Here is a 17,703-nt window from a genome sequence, read left to right as displayed (position 1 = left end):
CACTCTTGATTGCAGCAAGGATGCATCACAGACTAGTTTGAGCCTTGTCTTTATTCCTTTCAGCCTTTTTTGGAGGGTGGGGAATCATCTTGATTGTCAAAGCAGAGCCTTGGGGAAATTCTCAGAGCAGATATTCAAGGGTCATTTTCTTACAGGATGAAGGAGGACAAATGGATGAGTGTTCAAGTGGGAGATATAATAAAACTAGAAAATAATCAGCCTGTCACGGTGAGTACCTCTTTTGGCTGTGACTTGTTCTTTTTTGGATTGAGTGGGTACCAGGGACTCTTGGAGCACTTCTGCTACCACTCCTTTTGGTGACCTTTGTTGCCTCATTTTGCATCAGAAATCAATAGCTCTTGCAGTAAGAAGCTTGTTCTTGCCTATTTCTCACTGTAGTTACAGGGAAAGTGAGTAGCTTTGGGAGAGGGTGTATGATACAGTGATAGATCCTAGGCAAAGAAAGTAAATCAGTGTCTGTAAAATGCTTAGGGTGAACATCTGTTCCTAAGGTGACTGCTTTTGTCACACTGTAATGTTAACAGACCACCTTCCTTCTTTCCTGACTTTCTTTGACTTTTCTGACTACAGGCAGATATACTATTACTCTCTAGCAGTGAGCCATATAGTCTGACATACGCAGAGACAGCAGACCTGGATGGGTAAATGTTCCCTCCTGATGCTCCATTAAGATGATTTAGCCAGCTTAGAGTGGTCTCTCACTGAGGGACAGCATTAGGCAGGGAATTAATTTTATTCTCAGATGGAATATTGAATATATGAGCCAGAGAGCCTAGAAATATCCAGATAAGAGAAGATGGACACCACATCCTTGGGACCCTCAAATCTAAGACTGAGCTCTTGACAGGAACAATTGAGCATTGACTGGGCACAGAACAGGGCAAATAAACCCCACATTCTCCATCTCTAAATTGGAGACACTCTGGCCATATTCTATAAGGCTGAGTAGCAGGAAAGAGGATAACAGAACTGTAACATTTCAGAGTACAGTTTCAAAGTTTCCAAGGGAAAAAATGTGAATATAAACATATCTATTCACTGTTAAAATACCATGTTCTATAAAGGATTTAAGGTAGACATTTATTAACATCCAAAAGCTAAGGTCTTAGGAGGACAGAGCCATCTGCAGAAAGCTTATCCTGGAGAGTTTTGTATTGATCTTCATTCCTACAAATGTACTTTTTGATGCACACAATTTTTTGAAACATGGATTCCATTTTTCTTTTTGTCTATGCATTCCAGCAAGCAGTTACTTAAGAGCCTGTCATGGGCCCCATAAATATTTATGAGGTGTGGAGTATGTTTCCTCGGAGGTATGTGCAAGTTTTTACCAGGATCTGCTCCTTACTCTTTTTTAAAAAATTAAATTAAATTTTAAAAAATAGAGACAGGGTCTCGCTGTGTTGGCCAGGATGGCCTTGAACTGCCAAGCTCAAGCGATCCTCCCGCCTCGGCCTTCCAAAGTGCTAGCTAGGATCACAGGCATGAGCAACCATGCCTGGCCATACTCCTTATTCTTTTTTCTTTTTGTTTTTTGAGATGGAGTCTTGCTCTGTCGCCCAGGCTGGAGTACAGTGGTGCAATCTCGGCTCACTGCAAGCTCCTCCTCCTGGGTTCACGCCATTCTCCTGCCTCAGCCTCCCTAGTAGCTGGGACTACAGGGACCCGCCACCACGCCCAGCTAATTTTTTGTATTTTTAGTAGAGACAGGGTTTCACCATGTTAGCCAGGATGGTTGCCATCTCCAGACCTCGTGATCCACCCACCTCAGCCTCCCAAAGTGCTGGGATTACAGGCATACTCCTCATTCTTGAAGGGAGAAGGTACTGTCCCCAGGTTGTTTATGATGTTTCTTCAGCCTCTCTAGAGCACCTGCCCAGCTAGATCTCATGAGTTGATTAAGTAGTGGCAGTGTGTTGCAGGGAGTGAGAGGAAAGAGATGGGAGTGAGTGGGCTAACACTCAGCTTCCTTGAAGAGCCATCTCACCTCAATACTGAGAGAGGAGCAGTGGGAGTGATTTTTACAGCTCAGACTCATAGCCCAGGCTCTACTGGTAACATCTATTTTCTAAAACCCCATGAAAAAGTAGGAGATACTGCACCCGTGCAACAGTTCTGTTTGTGTCCTGTACTGTGGTCACTTGTCTTTTACTCTAGTGAAACCAACCTGAAAGTGAAGCAGGCCATCTCAGTTACCAGTGACATGGAAGATTGCCTGGAGCTTCTGTCTGCCTTTAATGGTGAGTTAGGAAATGGGTTTTCCTACCTAAATTTTCATCAGTAGAGTACTGGTTAAATAAATATGGTACATCCATAGTGATTTCTATACAACTTATTACAACAATATGCAAGTTGATATTTATTGAAATATAAAAAATACAACATGTAATTGAAAGAAAAATACAATTTACAAAAGACTGCATAGTATATATATCATAAACCTGTTTTTGGAAACATAGGTATGTTTATGAGTACTTACATAGAAAAAACATAGAAGGATGTACTTCAAAAGGTAAATAGCACTTTTCTCAAGACAGTGAGTGAATTTTGCTTCCTTCTTTACCATTTTAGTATTACTTAAACATGTACAAAGGGCATATTTACTTTGCTAATCAGGAAAAAGTCAAGTTGCTTCCATTTTGAAAAAAATACTAGGTTCGCTTTAAGTCATTTTTGAGTTTCTTCAGATTCAGAGCTCATATGATCTGGCAGTACTGATATCACCATCATGTGGGGTTTTCTGTCTCTCTAGATGATCCATGTCACATACAGAATTATTCTTCTTTAGTTCCCAGAAACCTTTGTCTGCCTTTCTTGAAGGAGCTGGTGAGAAATGGGCAGTAACTGAGAGAGGATAGGAAAAAGATGTGTATGTATTTTGGAAGAAGGATTTTATTTCCTCCTTTCTATTAAATCTCCTTTCATCCTTAGGAAAAGCCTAAGATTACAGATCCAGAACTCTTACACCTTCATTTTTCTGCAGGAGAAGTGAGATGTGAGGCTCCCAATAACAAATTGGACAAATTCTCAGGAATACTGACCTATAAGGGGAAAAACTACTTCCTGGACCATAATAAGCTGCTACTCCGAGGCTGCATCATCAGGAATACAGATTGGTGCTATGGCTTGGTGATCTACACTGGTACGTTTCCCTTGGCCCCCAGCCTGCTAAATTCCATTCATGGCTGAGCTATGGGTACTTAGTTTTCAGGATGTGGATATGACACTCAGATATATATCAGAACACTATGGCTTTGAGATAGATAGGCAGGTGGAAGGATGGATGGATGGATGGATGGATGGATGGATGGATGGATGGGAGATTTGTGGGAAAAAACCTTGTTTCTTAGGGGAAAAAAAAGTGACTTCTGTTTCCAAGCAATGAACTTCCAACATGTCGGTTCTACCTTTGTTAGAGGAAGGCATTGTGTTCCAAAACCACAGGGCATTCATGAGTCTCTTTAACCAGATCTGGACACAGGAGAGGGTATACATACAGAGGAAGTACAATAGAATTACCATGTGAAGGAAGAGAGTATACATATGAACTATTCTCATGAAGAGAGGATGGATACAATGCTTATTATAGAGAAAAATATAATGTAAAAAGTTCATGCCAGAGAAAAGTCACATAGGGATCATTAATATTGGCCCCTCTTGAGATGTCATTTAGAATCACAATTCATTATATTTAGTAACAGATTTTCTTGGGTTATGATGTGGTTCAGGAAAATGGAGGAAGCCTCTGTGCTACCCCATTCCCTCAGTGACAACAGCCATAGTAGGAAATATCAAGAAAGATTTACCACAGTGAATATTATTCAACTCAGATTCCCAGAGCTCCCCTTTTAGAGCATCTACTCATAGACATGAGGCTTCTAGACTCCTTGCTTCTGTGAAAAGTAGAGACCAAATCCCTAGGGAGAAGCTTAAGAGTCTAGGGAGGCCCTGGTGGAACTTCCTTCATTGGTTCTTGATCTAGAGTGGCAATGATTAGGCTACCTAATTCCCAAACTCAAAAGACTTAAATTAGACTTACTTTCTTCACTATGTGTACTTCAGCAGCTACTCACACACAATTGCCACTCATAAAAGCTCATTTTTCAGCAAAAGGTTTTTTTCCTGAAAGCAATAACAGTGAGGCTGCCAACCAGCACAAATGTAGTTAAATTTTCCCAAGGTTGGTTACATGGTAGTGAGTATCTTTGGGAAGCTCTGAGCAGAGAACTAACGCCACCTAAAAGCATTTTGAGGTGCTTGTATGGAATTGAGTTGCTGTTCCTGCTACATAATGTCCAAGTTCTATGATGATTTCTAACTTCTTCCTGAAGCCTGGGGTAAGGTCAGTCTAAGGACCCTTAGAAGATATGGTCCCTGTAGCTTCCAGGCTATGAGCCAAACTTCTCATGTCTTGAAGCCCTTCAAGGAATGCTTAAGAGGAAAGAATGTCATAGCTTATGCTCTGCACTCCCACTGTTTGCCCACATATCAGAGATGTCCCAGCTCCCCAGGTGTAAACATTGATGAAATTCCTTTTTCTGTCCTTTATCAGAACACTTGTTAGAATAATGTTCAGATGGTGAAAGGCCAGAGAAATTGCTGCTTACAGTTTCTTCTAAACCTCTTACATTTTCTCTGGAGCTGTAGCTCGAATTAGTAATTTCCAACTCTAGTCCCATTGGCCATTAAAAGCTCCTTACTTCTGCCTACCATCTGTCCTGTCATGAAGAAACATGGAATCTCTGTCTCTCAGCTCCAGAGGAGTTTCAGCTCCCCTGCTTCCACCTCAGAAGAAATCACTGCCATTGCCTTTTCGTTTCTTCCATTCTGAGTTAGAAACTTTCAATATAGCCTGAGCCAGCAGTGGGCTTCCTCAAAAGATGGTGGGGATCTCTTTATCAAAAAATTCCTTCTCTAAGCTAAATAAAGCAGATGGTGATAAGAGAGAAGCTTGCGACTCCTCTTCTAATTTAACTCATCTATGAAAGTTGAGACTGTCTGAGGTGCTACAAAGAGAGGGATCTGCATGAATGTACTTTACAGAAGTCGTTGGAACTATCCTTAGAAAAAATTTTCCGTTTTTTGAGTTACTGAAAACCGTGAGCCTTTCTCTAGGGCTTTATCCTCTAGCATTGGAAAGTGGTTAGATTAGATTATCATAAAGGTACAGTTCAACAAATTCCAAGCCTCTGAGTATATTCAGTGATTCTAATATCTGATATCTTCCTGTTTTATTTAGGGCCAGATACCAAATTAATGCAGAATAGTGGAAAGTCCACTTTTAAACGAACACAGATAGACCATTTCATGAATGTCCTTGTACTCTGGGTAAGTTAAATACTTTTTTTTCTTTGTTTCTTTACAAATAGACATACTTCCCTTCCTTTCACAGGAGAAATGTTATTTCCAATTCAGAATTTAGCTGTTTGAAAGTCTCAAGCACAGCTTCAAGTGAAGTTAATCTGAGGTGAAGCAAACAGAAAATTGTGGAGGTTTTGTTGGTGTGCAATGGAGGAACATGGCTCAAGAAACTAATCACAGCCAAGTGCCTATGCTTTGTTCCACTGGCTGCAGATTTTATGGAAACCCTCGTACAAATGGCATGTGTTCAGTATGCTATAAAGAACATCTTCAAAGACTGAATAGTAGTAATGGTAGAATAAGCCTACCTGCAACCTCTGAATCTTTACCAGTTCAATGCACAGATGGCCGTGTCCCAGAAGCTCAGTCAACATTAGACTCTACATCTTCATCTATGCAGCCAAGCCCTGTATCAAATCAGTCACCTTTATCAGAATCTGTAGCATCTTCTCATTTGGACAGTACATCTGTGGACAAGCAGTACCTGAAACAGAAGATCTGCAGGCTTCAGTATCAGACATGGCACAGCAGCCATCTGAAGAGCAATGCAAGTCTCTTGAAAAACCAAAACAAAAAAAGAATCACTGTTTCATGTGTAGGAAGAAAGTGGGACTTACTGGGTTTGAATGCCGGTATAGAAATGTTTACTGCGGTGTACACTGTTACTCAGATGTACACAATTGCTCTTACAATTACAAAGCTGATGCCACTGAGAAAATCAGAAAAGAAAATCCAGTAGTTGTTGGTGAAAAGATCCAAAAGATTTGAACTCCTGCTGGAATACAAAATTCTTAATCATCTGCAAACTAAAAATTGACTTGAGGTTTTTTTTTTTCCTAGTCATTGGGAATGTAGAGCAGTGTATCTTGCATGTCATCGGAAGAATAGATTTTTGTTTTGGTTTTGTTTTGAAAACAACTTTGAACATTTATTTCCATTGCAATTTCTGTGGCTGAGAAGACTTAAACTTTGTAAGTATTACCCTTTTAAGATCATTTTAATTTTAATTGAGTGCAGAGGGCTTTTATAACAAACGTGCAGGAATTTTGGTGGACTGTGATTTTTCCAGTATTAAATATGCATGCATTAATCTTGCAGTTTATTTTCTCACTGTGTATGTATATATCGCTTTTCTCTGCAGCACGATTTCTCTTTTGATAATGCCCTTTAGGGCACAACTAGTTATCTGTAACTGAATTATCTTAATCGTTATGGCTGCTTCTGTTTTTTCATTAACAAAGGTTATTCATATGTTAGCATATAGTTTCTTTGCACCCACTATTTATGTCTGAATCATTTTTCACAAGAGAGTGTGTGCTGATGAGATTCTAAGTTTGTGTGTTTAAACTTTTTTTTTGAGTGAGGGAAGAAAAAGCTGTATGCATTTCATTGCCGTCTACAGGTTTCTTTCAGATTAGTTCATGGGTTTGTGTGCATACAATATGAAGAATGATCTGAAGTAATTGTGCTGTATTTATGTTTATTCACCAGTCTTTGATTAAATAAAAAGGAAAACCAGAAAAAAAAAGTCTCAAGCAGTCTTAGGATCCCAGAGATTAAGATCTGAGGCAGAAAAGAAAAGACAAATTACAAGAGAGTCTAGCTTAAGCCTCTGTTAGGAAGAATAGTCACGAAGTGTTTAAAAAGATATTATGCTTTGATTAGTGGTACAAGAATGGATCAAGGACCCAGTTTAGAAATTAAGACATATTTTTATTTTCTCATAATCAGTTTTACTCATGACCACTTTAATAAAACCTTACTTAGACTAATAGAACACCTTATTTGAACTGATGATTTTCAAACTCTTTTCTTAGAGGACTCTTAAGGTCTGGTGCAGTGGGAATAGGGGAGATCAAGTGGATTTTATTCTAGCCTCCTCATTTTGAAGTTCTTGCTTTAAAAAGAACAGCTTCATGTTTATCTATTTTATAAAATTTCAGCTGTAAAAATAGAAGGGGGTTCTATTAAGAAGTGAAATTTGAAAAGCACTGCAATATATAATAATCAGCTTTGATAATAGATGTTTAAATTGAAGACTAGTTAATAAATTATTTCTATGCCATCTGATATAAGCTGCTTTTATTCTTATTAGTTATAGACAGATTAATTTCCTCTCTTAAACAGCTTCTTTGCATAGCTGAGCAGTTCCTGTAATGCCTACGCTTGATCTCATAACTTTTCATTTTTATTTTTACTCTATTATTTAGATTCTGAAAACTCAAAAAATACCTTTTCTTTGTACACTGTTATCATTAATATTTGAATTATAAACTGCCTTTTTTCTTTATTATGGGAAACATCCCAGATCCTTTTCAAAATCCTTGGATCTGGCAAAAGGGGTTTTAGAAAATTAGGAAGGTTCGTTCAGCTCAGAAACTAGTATTCATTCTTTATACTTCTCTTTCTACTATGGAGTAAGTAGTTTTCAGCAGTTGATCAAAGTTCCATTTCCTAGTTTCTTAATGAGGAAGACAATCATGGTCAAGAATTCAGGAAGGTAACATGGGCAAATATGCTTTTGACAACATTAGCAACATATATCATTACACAGTAAGCTAGGTCATTTAGCCTAGGCTTGTGTTCAAAACAGGATGTCTTCAAATGGGTGTGATGGCACACACCTGTAATCCCAGCAGGTTGGGAGGCCGAGGCAAGAGGATTGTTCAAGCCCGGAAGTTTGAGAGCAGCCTGGGAAACAGTGAGACCCCATCTCTATAAAAAACAACAACAAAACACAAAAACAGGTGGAACAAGATGGCTGAATAGAAGTCTTTATTAATCACCCCCCCCAAACACTCCCACAGAAACACCAAATTTCACAACTATCCACATATAAAAGTACCTTCATAAGAAACAATAATGAGTTGAACAATCACAATACCTGGTTTTAACGTCATATCACCAAAAGAAGCATTGAAAACAATCTTAAATTGCTGATGCCACCATTCCCCCATCTCCTGGTGGCTGTGCATGGTGCAGAGAACTTGTAAGCTTTGGGGAGGGAGAGCACAGCAGTTGTGGAACCCTGCATTGAACTCAGTGCTGTTCTGTCATGGTGGAAAGCAAAACCAAGCTGAACTCCGCTGACACCCACCCATAGAGGGAGCATTTAGACCAACCCTAGCCAGAAGGGAATCGCCCATCCCAGCAGTCAGAACTTCAGTTTCGTCAAGCCTCACCACCTTGGGCTGAAGTGCTCTGGGGTCCTAAATAAGCTTGAAAGCAGTCTAGGCCACAAAGATTACCATTCCTAGGCAAGCTCTAGTGCTGTACTGAGCTCAGAGCCAGTGGACATGGGGGGGCGGGGTGGGTGCACACAACCTAGTGAAACACCAGCCAGAGCAGAGAAGGGAGTGCTAATGCTACCCCTCCCACAACCCCAGGCAGCACAGCTTGCAGTAACAAAAGTGACTCCTTTCTTCTGCATGAGGAGACGGAAGAGTAAAGAGGCCTTTGTCTTGCAAATTGGAGACCAGGTCAGCCACAGTACCACAGGGCAGTGGACAGAGTCACGAGGCCCCCATTCTAGGCCCTAGCTCCCGGACAGCATATCTAGATACACCCTGGACCAGAAGGGAACCTGCTGCCTTCAAGGGAAGGACCCAGTCCTGGCAGGTTCATCACCTGCTGACTAAAGAGCCCTTGGGCCCTAAAGAACCAGCAGCGATACCCAGGTAGTACATTGTGAGCCTTGGGTGAGACTGTAGAGTGGCAGCATCTAGACGTGCTGGCTTCAGGTGAGACCCAGCACATTCCCAGCCATGGTGGCTATGGTGAGAGACTTCTGCTTGAGAAAAGCAGAGGGAAAGGTAAAAAGGACTTTGTCTTACAGCTTAGGTACCAGCTCAGCCACAGTGGGGTAGAACACCATGTGGGTCCTTGGTGCCCCTGATTCCAGCCTTGGCTCTTGGATGGCATTTCTGGACCTGCCTTGAGCCAGAGGGGAGCCCACTTCCCTGAAGGGTGAGTCCCAGGACTGACAGTATTCAACACAAGCTAACTAAGCCCTTGGGCCTTAAGTGAACATTGGTGGTAGCCTGGCAGTACCCTCCATAGGTCTTTGATGGTGGCCATGGGGACTGGCTCCTTTGCCTGTGGAAATGGGAGGGAAGAGTGGGAAGGACTTTGTCTTATGGTTTAAGGGTCAGCTCAGCCGTAGTAGAATACGGTACCAGGTAGACTTCTAAGGTTTTTGACTTCAGTCCCTGGCTCCCAGGTTGCATCTCTGGACACCCCGGGGGCTGAGGAAATTTGCCGCACTAAAGGAAAGGACATAAGCCTGGCTGGCTTCACCATCTGCTGCTTGTGGAACCCTGGGGCTTGAAGTGAACATAGGCAGTTGCCAGGTAGTGGTCACAGCAGGCCTTGGATGAGACCCAGTGCTGTGCTGACTTTAGGTCTGACTCAGCACAGTCCCAGTGGTGGTTGCCTCAGAGTTGCTTGTGTCACCCCACACCCAGCTCTAGATGGCCTGGCACAGAGATAGACTAAATCTGTTAGGGAGAAAGGAAAGAGAACAAGAGTTTCTGCCTGGTAATCCAGAGAATTCTTCCAGATTTATTCAAGACCACCAAGGTGATACTTCTATGAGTCTGCAAGAACTGCAGCATTACTGGGCTTTGGGTGCCCTCTAATGCAGATATGGCTTAGATCACAACACCCAAGTCCTTTCACATATCTGTAAAGCCTTCCCAAGAAAGATGGGTAAAAAGAAGCCCAGACTGCAAAGACTATACAAACAATTAATATCTAACTCTTCAATGCCCAGACACCAACAAACATCCACAAGCATCAAGACCATTCAGGAAAACATGACCTCACCAAACAAACTAAATAAGGCACCAGGGACCAATCGTGGAGAAACTGAGATATGTCACCTTTCAGACAGATAATTCAAAATAGCTGTTTTGAGGAAACGCAAAGAAATTCAAGATAACACAAAGAAGGAATTCAGAATTATATCACATAAATTTAACAAAGAGGTTGAAATAGTTAAAAAGAATTAAACAGAAATTCTAGAGTTGAAAAATACAATTGACATATTGAAGAATGTATCAGAGTATTTTAATAGCAGAATTGATCAAGCAGAAGAAAGAATTAGTGAGCTTGAAGACAGGCTATTTGAAGATACACAGAGAAGACAAAAGAAAAAAAAATGAAGCAGTCTTACAAGGTCTAGATAATAACCTTAAAAGGGCAAATCTGGCCAGGTGCAGTGGTTCACGCTTGTAATCCCAGCACTTTGGGAGGCTGAGGTGGGCAGATCACGAGGTCAAGAGCTCGAGACCATCCTGGCTAACACGGTGAAACCCCATCTCTACTAAAAATACAAAAAATTAGCTGGGTTTGGTGGCGGGCGCTTGTAGTCCCAGCTATTTGGGAGGCTGAGGCAGGAGAATGGCGTGAACCTGGAAGGTGGAGTTTGCAGTGAGCCGAGATCGCACCACTGCACTCCAGCCTGGGTGGCAGAGCAAGACTGCATCTCAAAAAAAAAAAAAAAAAAAGTCAAATCTAAGAGTTATTGCCCTTAAACAGGAGATACAGAAAGAGATATGAGTAGAAAGTTTATTCAAAGGGATAACAGGGAACTTCCCAAACATAGAAGAAGATATTAATATCCGAATATAAGAAGGTTTAGAACACCAAGAAAATTTAACCCAAAAAAGACTACCTCAGGCATTTAATAATCAAACTCCCAAAGGTCAAGGATAAACAAAGGATTTTAAAAGCAGCAAGAGAAAAGAAACAGATAACATACAATGGAGCTCCAATACTTCTGGCAGCTGACTTTTGAGTGGAAACATTACAGGTCAGGAGTGTTATATATAAAGTTGCGGTACCACAAAGAAATAGCACTTGAATATAAAATTTTCTTTTTAATTCTCAGCAAGGCAAGTTACTTCTATATAGAAGGGTGTGCCCTTACAGATGGAACAATGGTGAATGCACACTTGGACAAGGGAGGGGAAGGGGTTCTTATCCCTGGCTCACGTGGCCCCTGCTGCTGTGTTGTTCCCCTATTGGCTAGGGTTAGACCGCACAGGCTAAACTAATTCCGATTGGCTAATTTAAAGAGAATGATGGGGTGAGTGCTTTGGCGGGAGTCAGGGCAGAACAGGTAGCAGGTAATTGGAATGAGTTAGGGTGGTGCAGGTGATTGGAATATAGGGTGGAGCAGGTGATCAGAATGAGTCAGGGTGGAGTAGGTAATTGGAATGAGTCAGGGTGGAGTATATAATCAAAAAAGGTTGCTTAACGATGAAGTTTAAAAGTAGAAGAATTGAACATACGGACATATTAATTCTTTGAAAAGAAATTTAGAACTCATTTCTTATAATCCCTCCCCTTGTATTTCCTTACAGCTTTCTTTTCAAACTTTTTTTTAACATGTCTTGGCTTAGTTGTTTTGCTTGATTTTCTAAAAGAAGAAGCTTCTCTGGATAAGGTGGAGGATAGTTAAGGGAGGTTTTAGTAAATGCCATTTTTATGAGCCTCTGCATCTACTTACGGATGCATGGTATGACACAGCACCTGACAAGAATAAATACACCTATTACGGCTGTGAGGGAAGTAAGAATTGAGGCTATTATTCCCTTCCATTTACTGGACTTTTTTTTAGCCATCCTGTAAAGGGATCATTTATCCCTGAGTTGCTGGCTAACTCATTGGATAAAGCAGTCAGACCTTGCATTGCTTTTGTTATACTTTTACTACGGGTGGTGGTGTTTGGGATGAAGGTGTAACGTTGAGTTTTAATCATGACGCAAACTCCTCCTCTTTCTGCTAATATCATGTCTAAGGCTATCCTATTTTCCCAAGTCATCTGGCTAGTAGCCCCTAATTGCTCAGCTATTCCTTTAACAGCATCTCTAGTGTAGTTAATAAATCGCTGTTGATTGTAATAGATGTAGTTTATCCAATCTACATTTTATTAATTGTCACCCACCGAAATATTGACTCAAATCCTGCAGCTATTTGATTTTGGGCTTTAAATTGATCTGGTATTCCCTGTGGGACTTTAATTGTGTCTAAATAGACATGAGAGTTGAAAAACCTATAATGGGCTTCTCTCGCTTTACAATGTCTTATTTTTCCTTTCTCTAGTTGATAAAATGCCAGGGTGAAAGGGATAGCCAATTGGACTAAAGCACAAGTACCACTCCAGTTATTTGGCAAAGTGTCCAGTAAAGGTCCACCACAATACCACCACACATCCGCTTGGGGATGAACAAGGGCTGACTGATTGATAAGCTCTTGAAAATTCTTAAGCTCACTGCTTCCCTTCAGGTCTCCAAGGAACGCTAAGTTTCCTCCCTGTCGTGAGAGACACGAAGGGAACTTAGTGTTAGGAGATGGAAACTGGATGGCCCTCGGGGGCTGACCCTCAGGGTGCCAGAGTTTGGGATATAGCAGAGTGAGAGCTTAGCATGACTTGTTACCCCAGGCTGTAGAATCTTGGAAAAGAGCTACCATGCAGCCCACGCCTGGTTAACTGGAGGACCACCCTAGTGGAAAGGGGACAATCTGGGCCTCTGGCCTGCCGTGCACACAAGCCTAACAATTGCTTTTGTTTAACGTGCGGACAGAATATTTGATCCATTTCAAACAGGCATTTACATCCTTGGTATCCTGTCTCAATTGCCAAAGTTTGTTTTAAGTCTTTAACTTCTACCATCACTATCTTGGCTTTGTCACTAGATGGAGGAGGATCAATGGTTCCGTTGTGAGAGGTTTTGGAAAAAGGCTTAGAGACAGGTGTAGGCGGCGGGGGATCAAGGAAATGTATTTTAAAGAATCCAGTAGGGTCTGTCCCTGAAACCTCAGCCCCCATAACATAAAACTGGCTTAAACAAGGGAACCGGCTTAGAAAAGGGGAGAACTTTGGGGGCTTGAAATAATAGCCTGTATAGGGTTGCACTGGTTTAGCTGACAGTTAGCGGGGCTGTCCCTTTAGTAAAATGAATGTATGGTTTTAGGAAATTATAAAAACCGGTTGGGGCAGTCTATCCTTGCTCTTTAGTGGTCCACAGAACATTGGACCAACTACGGCATAAAAGTTCTACATCGGGGGGCAAGACTCATGGTTGACACCAGGGTCTTTATCAAAATCTCCCTGGATTAAATGGTCCCAATTTACTAAGGCCCATTCTGGGGAGAGTCAGGAGGGACAGAGGTACTTTTCTGAAGTAGAGAGCTGTCTTTGACTTGGCAAGTCCCCACAGGGTATAACAAGGCAAAAGCATTAAATGTAATAGTTTGAGGCGAAATTGACTTGGTTATGTTAATAACTAGATGGTCAGCAATAGAGCGAGGAAAGAAGAAAAAGTAATGGAATAGATGAAAGAGTTAAATTTTTCTTAGCTTTAGTTTGGTAGGGTTTTCCCCTGGGATTGTGGCCCACGACTCTGGAGGGGGTGGCACTTTGACTCGTGTGTGATGAGTCCATCCCTTTTTCACTGTATGAACAGCAGTCTCGGTGGTTAGCAGCACAAGGTAGGGTCCTTCCTAGGCTGGCTCGAGTTTTCCTTCTTTCCACTTTTTGATGAGAACGTGATCTTCAGGCTGGTGCTGGTTTACTGGAAATTCTAGGGGTGGTACCTGTGCTAAAAGACTTTTAGTTTTGAGGGAAGATAAACCAAGTATATAATTTCTAAGAAATTGACCTTTTGTTTTAAATGTGGGGACATCAGCTCTTCGACATGCCTCAACTTTCTTTTTTTTTTTTTTTTTTGAGACAGAGTCTCGCTCTGTCACCCAGGCTGGAGTGCAGTGGCGCGATCTCCGCTCACTGCAAGCTCTGCCTCCTGGGTTCACGCCATTCTCCTGCCTCAGTCTCCCGAGTAGCTGGGACTACAGGCGCCCGCCACCACGCCCGGCTAATTTTTTGTACTTTTAGTAGAGATGGGGTTTCACCATGTTAGCCAGGATGGTCTCGATCTCCTGACCTTGTGATCCGCCTGCCTCGGCCTCCCAAAGTGCTGGGATTACAGGCGTGAGCCACCACGCCCGGCTCAACTTTCTGACTTGTCGCAAACATCCTTTTTTTTTTTTTTTTTAAACAATTAGTTAATTTATTTTAGGACAAGAATTTACCATATAACATTCTTTTTACATAAACTCTCTCCCCCTTTTTTTCTTTTTCCTTTTTAAATTTTCCTAGAGATGATAACCATTCTTTTCTAAAGCGAACTTCCTTCATGTCTGTGGACTAGACTGCCTAAGGCCATAAGATTACACGTTAGGATAATACATGTTACATTGATAACTTTTAGCAAACTTTACTTTTGTCGAAAACCTTCTAAGTTTCGGATTTCAATTATCCTTTGCTGTTAATAAGACCTTGGTTAGTCTAAATTAACTTAGAATTGGTATAGATGGTTCCTTCCTGGTTCTGTGAGTACGTTAAGGCTTGGCTGAGTGCAAACAGCTAGCAGGTTTGAGCAGACCAGTTATTAGGAAATTTTCCTAACTCTGCTTCTACAAGAGTTTCCCTATGAATTACTGAATACCCACTGTGGTTTGTTTTTTTTTTCCCCCTCAATCAACCGGGAGGAACCATCTATCGTCCTGTCCTGAAGGGGGTTCCTCCTAGGTCTGGTCGGACCTTTGTATGGTAATTAAGATTTAAATCCCCGGTTAGGAAACCTGCTGGGTTAAGGGAATTTTCAGTGGTTAATGATAAATCATCTTTTTCTAACAGAATAGCCCCATACTTTAAGATTTTTTAGTTAGTAAGCTACCTTTTTGCTTTTTGACTTAGGATAGTTCTGAACTGGTGAGGTGTGCTCACAATGAGGTTTCCTCTAAAAGTTATTTTTCTACTTTTTTCTGTTAGTAAAGCAGTTGCCGCTATAGATTGGGCCATCTGCAGGTTACTGGGTTAAGGATTTTTGATAGGAAGGCTACAGGTTGTCAGTGGCCTCAGTGCTTTTGGGCTACACCCTTGTTTACACTGACAAAGAGGTGGTATTGGAGTGTTATAGGGTCACAGAGAAGACCTTCAATTATCAACTATAGGTTTTAAATTTACCCTGGCTTTTAAAGGAATAGGGTACACTGATTTTTCTTTACTACTTCTATCTTTCTCTTTCTCTTTGACTTTCTCTCTTTCTCTCTGACTCCCTCTTGTCTCTCTGCCTCTTTCCCCTCTGTCTCTCTGCCTCTTTCCCCTCTGTCTCTCTGCCTCTTCCCCCCCCCACACACCTCTCTTTCCCCTCTCTCTCTGCCTCTTTCCCCTCTCTGTCTCTCTCTGCCTCTCTTTCCCTTCTGTCTCTCTCTGCCTCTCTTTCCCCCCACCACCGCCTCTTTCCCTCTCTCTCTCTCTCTCTCTGCCTCTCTTTCCCTCTCTCCTCTCTGTCTCTATCTCACTCTCCTCTCTGTCTGTCTGTCTCTCTCTTTCTCTCTCTCTCTTCCCCTAGGGTAGGGACCTGCCGGAGTGGAGCTACTCTCTCTTCCCCCAAGAAGAAAGGAAAGGGCGGTGGGGGGGTTGTGTCAGGTTCAACCCTTGAAATTAGCAGAAGGCTCAACCCCTCAACACCAGAGATGTCTCACCTTGCCTGTCCCGGAAGGCTCAACCCCTCAAACCGCGGGGTGTCTCGCCTTGCCTGTCCTGGAAGGCTCAACTCCCCAAGCCAGGGGGTGTCTTGCCTGTCCTGGAAGACTCAACCCCTCAAACCAGGGGGCATCTTGCCTTGCTTGCCCTGGAAGGCTCAACCCCTCAAACTAGGGGTGTCTTGCCTGTCCTGGAAGCCTCAACCCCTCAAACCAGGGGTGTCTTGCCTGTCCTGGAAGGTTGACTTGTTTCTCCCCTTTTCCCCCTCTGAAGGTCCTTTGCACACTTCCTACTCGTGCTGCCCTCTCTGGCCGCTCCCCCAAGGTAGAATCAGGCCCTTCTTAGTGTTGGCATGCCAGTATAAATCCTACGGCAGGATCTGCCCTAAGCCATATGAGGTAGCTGTGGAACCTCAGAGAGGACCCACTCACTCCATCCAGCAGTAGGATTTGTCACCATCCACACTAACAACACCACAAGCAGGGTTGTTGGTGATCATTCACGCGCACACACATTTAGCCCTCCAGAATTTGACCACCAAGGAAGTACTTTACGGGCTTCTATGGCATCTCCTTCCTTGGTCTGTGCAGAGTCATCGCCGCAGTATGTGAGGATCCTTTAAGCTAGGTTGCTGGCCAGTACCCCCTCTCCCCAACCCCCCGTGTTGTTAAGAGCTCAGGTTATTCCTCACACTGGGTGGGTCTTGATTTCTCACCCCTGAGGCCGCCACAATAGGGCAGGGTGCACCTCCTCACAAGAGAGAACCAGAGACAGTCCTGGAGGGGAATGTAATCCCAGACGAGCCCCCCAAATTGTTATATATAAAGTTTCGGTGCCACAAAAGAAATAGCACTCGAATGTAAAATTTTCTTTGTAATTCTCAGCAAGGCAAGTTACTTCTATATAGAAGGGTGTGCCCTTACAGATGGAACAATGGTGAATGCACACTTGGACAAGGGAGGGGAAGGGGTTCTTATCCCTGGTGCACCTGGTCCCTGCTGCTGTGTCATTCCCCTATTGGCTAGGGTTAGACCACACAGGCTAAACTAATTCCGACTGGCTAATTTAAAGAGAATGATGGGGTGAGTGCTTTGGCGGGAGTCAGGGCAGAACAGGTAGCAGGTAATTGGAATGAGTTAGGGTGGAGTAGGTAATCGAAAAAGGTTGCTTTACGAGGAAGTTAAGTTTAAAAATAGAAGGCAAATAACTGAATATGCTGACATATTAATTCTCTGAAAAGAAATTTGGAACTCATATCTAACAGGAGAGAGTGGCATGAAATATTTAAAATGCTGAAGGGGAAAAACTTTACCTAGACTAGTATATCTAGTGAAAATATCTTTCAAACATGAAGGAAAAAGAAAGACTTTTCCAGACAAACAAAAGTTGAGCAGTTTCATTAACATCACACTTGTCCTACAAGAAAATGCTGAAGAGAGTCCTTCAACTAGAAAGAAAAGGACGTTGAGCAATAAGAAATCAGCCACCACGCCCGGCTTCATTGTAGTTTTGATTTGCATTTCTCTGATGATCAGTGATGTTGAGCACCTTGTCATATGCCTGTTTGCCATCTGTATGTCTTCTTTTGAGAAGTATCTATTCAGATCTTTTGTCCATTGTTAAATTGGACTATTAGGTTTTTTCCTATAGAGTTATTTGAGCTCCTTATAATCCCAGCACACAGGCAACCAAAGCAAAAATTGACAAAATGGGATCACATTAAGTTTAAAATCTTCTGCACAGCAAAATAAACAATTAGCAAAGTG

At 42.1% G+C, this 17,703-nt stretch overlaps 1 protein-coding gene and 1 pseudogene across 1 annotated transcript in view; both read left to right on the top strand.

Annotated features, from left to right (window-relative positions):
* LOC100602175 (phospholipid-transporting ATPase FetA-like) overlaps positions 1-17,703 on the top strand; it is an 84,863-nt gene that overhangs the window by 19,257 nt on the left and 47,903 nt on the right. The window contains 5 exon segments of the mRNA XM_030818384.1: positions 156-228; positions 592-662; positions 2,179-2,261; positions 3,005-3,163; positions 5,261-5,349. Coding sequence (XP_030674244.1) covers positions 156-228; positions 592-662; positions 2,179-2,261; positions 3,005-3,163; positions 5,261-5,349 — 475 coding nt within the window.
* On the top strand, positions 5,540-6,150 carry LOC101176040 (annotated as a pseudogene).

The sequence above is a fragment of the Nomascus leucogenys genome, chromosome 8, assembly GCF_006542625.1.
Source record: "Nomascus leucogenys isolate Asia chromosome 8, Asia_NLE_v1, whole genome shotgun sequence".
In the NCBI taxonomy this organism is placed as follows: Eukaryota; Metazoa; Chordata; class Mammalia; order Primates; family Hylobatidae; genus Nomascus; species Nomascus leucogenys.
This window is presented reverse-complemented; position numbering and strand designations above follow the sequence as displayed.